Source organism: Prunus persica, chromosome G8 (genome assembly GCF_000346465.2).
Source record: "Prunus persica cultivar Lovell chromosome G8, Prunus_persica_NCBIv2, whole genome shotgun sequence".
Lineage (NCBI taxonomy): Eukaryota > Viridiplantae > Streptophyta > Magnoliopsida > Rosales > Rosaceae > Prunus > Prunus persica.
In genome coordinates this window covers 3476738-3482261 of record NC_034016.1, presented here as the reverse complement: position 1 = coordinate 3482261, position 5524 = coordinate 3476738, and the positions used below count along the sequence as shown (strand labels likewise).

General features: G+C 39.6%; 1 protein-coding gene across 1 annotated transcript; it reads right to left on the bottom strand.

The window, feature by feature from the left end:
* LOC18768698 (disease resistance protein RPP13) lies at positions 591 to 4244 on the bottom strand. Its single transcript, XM_020570255.1, has one exon. The coding sequence runs from the start codon at positions 4242 to 4244 to the stop codon at positions 591 to 593; it is 3654 nt and encodes a 1217-aa protein (XP_020425844.1).

Here is a 5524-nt window from a genome sequence, read left to right as displayed (position 1 = left end):
TTTATTAGATGACTTTTTATTTTTGACCAAAAATATAAAAGAAGATGACTTTTTATATATATTTTATTGCAAAATTATATTGTTTTTTATTTTATTACAAAAATTTTGTTTTTAATATAAAAACCTTAACATGTACCTAATTTATTTATTTTTATTAAAAATCAAAATCAAAATAATATATTTAGCATAATCCAACCACTTATAATCTTGTGGAGCACCAAATATGTAATCCAGTACAATCCAATCGAATCCCAATGATTAGTCTCGTCTTTCTTTCGGCATGGAGTCGGTATGAAATAATGGATGCAACAGATACAAAACCAAACATAAAACAGGAAGTTTATGCACATGAAGAGTCAAATTATTGAAGACAAGTGAGCCGACTTGCGGTGCGCAAGTCTTATTATTTGCTCCAAGGAAAACAAAAATCAAAGAACAAAGAAAAAAACAAAAAAGACAAACCTAAAAATGTTAATCAAAGCACAGTTCTAGTCCACCAATTGTCTATTTCAATTGCAGGATGCTGCATAATTTTCCCCCAGAATGATACCACAGCTGCTGCAACCAAATGTGTCCGTTTCTTTGGCTTACTAACTAACTTTAAATTCCTGGAGGGTCTTTAAATGAGTCAATACAATACTGATTGTCAAGTTCTTGCAGGATCTTATGTCCAACTCCCTAAGCTTTTGTACTGCTCCTTCTTGCACATCCAAATTCTCCAGGGTATCTAGTTTCCAAAGCTTCAGAACTAGAAGCTGGGGAAAACTATCCTTGGTGCAAGCCAGGGCTGCTCCTTCATAAGAACCAGAGTACAACGAAAGTGATCTGAGATTTGGAAGCTTCCCTAACTTTGGCATTGGATCTTCTTTAATTCTAGAGGCTGATAGGGTAAGATGGGTCAGGCTTTTTGGGAGTTCATAATTTATTATGATGGATGGATTTTCAATCGTTCCAAACAAATATAGGCTGGACAGTTTCTTGAGGTCTGGGATACTCTTTAATTTCAGAGGTTGAGCTTCCCTCTTCTCATTAATTGATCTCAACCTCAAAGATTTTAAGTGGCTCAGCTTGGCGATCCATGTTTCCAATACTTCTTGCTCTTTGAGCTGGAATGCCAACCCCAACTTTCGAAGGTTGGTCAACTTGGAGAGCCCATCCTTCAAGGGACTGCCATTATCCACAAATACACCTGATAATATCTGCAGATTCTTCATGGAAATGCCACTTGGTTGAGGCAATTGAAAATTCCTTATGGAAAAGTCAGTTGGTTGAGTGAATTGACAACTCTGGTTCAAGTAGAGATGCCGAAGTTTCTTCAGCTTCCATACTGAACCAGGCAGAGTTTGAACATAAGTATGCTTCAAATCTAGTGTCTGGAGGTTCACCAAGTCACCTACGGAATCTGGGATTGTCTCGAGGTAAGTCAACCTCAAGCCCAGATATGCCAGCTGCTTTAGTTTTCCTATGTTCGTCGGCAATTGAGGTCTGAAAACACGTTCCAGGTCAAGAACTTGTAGCTTTCGGAAGGAACCATCATCAATGCTTCTGAGAATAAATTCACCTATATCTTCACCGGGTTTATTTCCCTCTCGAGTATCAAAAAAGAGAATGCAGTGGGGATAAGCATTTGTGCTGGGACCAAGACTTTCACTAAAACTAGCATCATTATAACCATCCAAGTGAAACGCAAGTTTCCCTTCCTTACTTGTAGTTGGGAATGAGGAGCGAGTCTCTCTGATATTGCCTTGATCTTGCAACAAGGGATCTCGCACAGTAGTAGGCAAGCAACATGTCTTGACCTTCCCATCAGGCTTTCTTTGAACTACTTGAATCATATTACGTCCAATCAACTCTGATAGACACTCGTATGCAACTTCTTCGAGATTTTGACCTCCTTCAACTTGTACAAACTCTTGTGCAATCCATGAAGAGACTATCCTCCTCACAGGGATTTCAAAATCCCTGCTGAAGAGTTGGAAGTAATAAAAACATTTACTCAAATGCGCACTTGAGCTCGACTCTAACTCTTTTATATTCTCTGCCACGGTATCCGACCATGGTGTTCGGTTCTTACCCTGAGTGATACGCTCAAGCTCCATGAAAAATTCCTTAGATTTCTCTTCCCTCCCGGACAGTCGATTTCCAACGTCTATGATGGCAAGTGGTAGGCCTCCACCTCTTCCCACAACTTCCTTTGCATGAGATTCCATTTTACCAGGACGGTAATGAACCCTCTGGGTGAAAATCTCCCAGCTCTCTTCTTTGGTTCGTAGCCGAAGTTGGTGGAGACTGTTTTTTGGGGAAAAATGTGAAGCAACTGCCCTACTCGTTGTAGTGACCACAACCCTGCTCCTATTCAGATTTTGTAATGCTGCTGTAAGACTATTCCGTGTAAGACTATTCCATTCTTCCATTGACGAGACATTGTCCAGAACTAGAAGGTATCGCTTCTCTTTTGTATTCAAAAAATCAAGCACTTTCTGGATCCAACAGTCTCTTCCAGTCGGTTCCACTCGTTTCTCCAGTTCCTCCGGTTCCTCCCTTTTCACCCGTTCCTCCCGTTTCTCCCGTTCCTCCGGTTCCTCCAGTTCCTCTGGTTCCTCCGGTTGCTCCTGTTCGTCCTGTTTCTCCCGTTCCTCTGGTTCCTCCCGTTCCTTCTTGGTCAACGGGTTTCTAATACTTGTGAACAGCACAACTCCTTCAGGCTCATGAGGTATAGACACCCAACCCTGGACGTCAAAATGTTTTGTGATGCGGCGGTCGTAAAAAACTTTTTTTGCCAGGGTTGTCTTACCTATGCCCTTCATCCCCACAATGGAAATGACAGAGGCCTCTCCTGTCAGTTGCGAGACCAGTTGATTTATATCTTCTTCCAAACCAACTACTGAGCATGAATCCGCCCTTACCTCAATGGAATATACCTTTATGCATCTGTGGAGAAGTTTGACAACTTCCTTGATTTGCTTAACTTCTGAGGGAAGCTTTGACTTTGAATCTTTCATGACAATGTTTGAGTAACACTCTATGTTAGCAGCTATCTCCTTCAGTTTCACCAAGCAAGCATTTCTTAAATTACTAGCATAATCGGTCGCTTTTGTCTCTTTCAAATATTTGTGCATGTCTTCCAACTCCTTACGCAGTGAGTGGATGTGGATGCCTTCTACTTTTGTCAGTTGAGTGAGGCACTTACAAATGTTATTTACAGCAGACGACAAATCTGTATCATCTGTAGTCTGATACTGAAGGGTTTGCTTTCGAGATCGGTCTCTTCTGATAAATATAAAACCATACCTTTCCTTAATTTCCATGAGGCCAGAGATCCAGGTACCAACATCCATTAGCTCATCCTTAAGCTTCCACCTATCTGTCCATTGTCTGAAATCTGTAATCCACCTTCTCCGATTTGCTTTTCTATGTATGGCATCAATTGCATCCTGTGCTTCGTCAATGGTCTCGCTTGCTTCAATTTCCCAGGAAATTTCCAATTTGCTTTCCAGGTTGACACTCTTTAAATCTTCGGTGAAAGTCTGCAGTAGGTGTAAATGCATTAGGTGTAATTCTATTTTCTCTTCCACTCCTTGCGTCAAATCTGGGTGAACACTGATCAGATTTGTTAGAGAGGAAATCAGCTTACCAGTTCTCTTGCCAATAGGTGGTGGCCTAGAGTTTAAAGATTGATGTTCCCTCTCATCAACGACAGATCTTTCCTGCACGCTTCTAACTTTGGACCTTGAATTCTCCAATGATTCATAGATGTCACTGACACATACCTTCTCCTTCACGTCAGTAGTATCCGCGATCAGGTTCCTCCCAAGGTGATCTTTTATCCTTTTCTCAATCCGGGGCATCCCATAGGCAACATCAACCACCGGTGGCATATCAATTAAGAATGAAACAAACCATTTGGAAGAGTTTCTTTTCTCTCTCAATTCCTGAAATCTTTGAAAGCACAAGGTTCCCTCTGTAACCACTTCTCTTGCTTTTGATATCCAGTTGTCTTTCTCCTTCAGTAGTTCAGTTACTTTCTTGAGATCAGAATACTCCATCAGTTCACTTTCTTTCTGCATTATTTGTTTCACTGACATCAAAACTTCATCAAAATCTTGTACAAGACCATCCAGTAACTTCGACTCTCTTCTTATATGCTTGTACTTGTCCTTCGAGTATTTGTAAGCAGATAAACTTACACCGACATAAAGGATGTTAAAAAGCAACAGGGAGCAACAGGTGATAAGTGCGTCCATGGGGTACTGCTCTCCTGTTTTGGAATAATTATCAAAATGTAGATGCGAAAAAAAACTTATTGTAGATGCTGATCTTATAGCAAGAAGATTGATGGAACGAAGGGGAATGAGTGGCTTTAACAGTTCAACTAAATTTTGGAAACCAAGTTCCAATGAACTAGTTTAGTTTAGTAGAACCCAAGGAGGATAAAGCCAGTCACAAAGTGAAGTTGCATAACAACTTAGTGCACAGCTGTCCGATCTTTTAAAGTCAGTGGCAAGGCAATTAATTTATGTGAATTTATTGACAACAATGATGAACAGTTTCTTTGTGACGGAAGTAAAATTATTTGATTGAAAAAATTGCAATTTCGTTTTTATTTTGGATTTTCTGTATGGCTTGCAAGTATATATAGCATTGCAATTTGCACAATGAAAGAAACTTTTTATTTATTTATTTATTTTTTTTATTTTTTATTTATTTTTTTATAGAAGAGGAGAAGAGAAAGAAACATATTTTGAAAGGTCCAACTTAGGTAAGAACTGAAGTCAGTTGGGTTTGCATTCACACATCTTGAAGTCAGTTGAGTTAGTTTCCATGGCTGAGCAGCTTTGTGAATCAGAAACAATGACGCATCGAGATATAGGGGAATAGGGAGATCGAACGATAACCCTACAAGTAACACTTCGGAATACATCAGGGAAATTGAGTAAACCTCAAATATATTGATTGAAAATAAGATGAAAAATTCAGGATGCTCCAACGCATTCCTTTTATACAAGAGATACCCTAGACTTGCTTGGAAAGCTAATGAGAAACCCTAGACTTGCTTGAAAAGCCAATGAGAAACCCTAAACTTGTTAGGAAAGCTAATTAGAAAAAATAAATAAATAAATAAAGGAAAATAATAAAAGTTTCCCAAAATATTCTAAAAACTTTAAACGCTGAAAAGTCAAAGTAAACGATAGAATTTGGCTAAAATATCTTATATGTGACAGCATAGCAGTGATTTGCACTTGTCACTCTATTCTCTTCGAAACGATAGGTCATGGCATGATTCTGAGCTCGGGGCCCAAACTTGCACAGATTGGGCTTTGCTGCAATGATGACGTGCACGCATGTCTAGCCATTCCTCGATCAACTCGGCCATGTGTTCTGCATCAGTCCCTTCTACTTTGGAAGAACTCGACCTCGAGTTATCTTCAAGATAGAGCAGATCATCTTCATGGAATGCATACAGGTCAGCAACATTGAAACTGCTTGAAATCTCCATGGAATGGGGCAAGTCCACAACATAAGC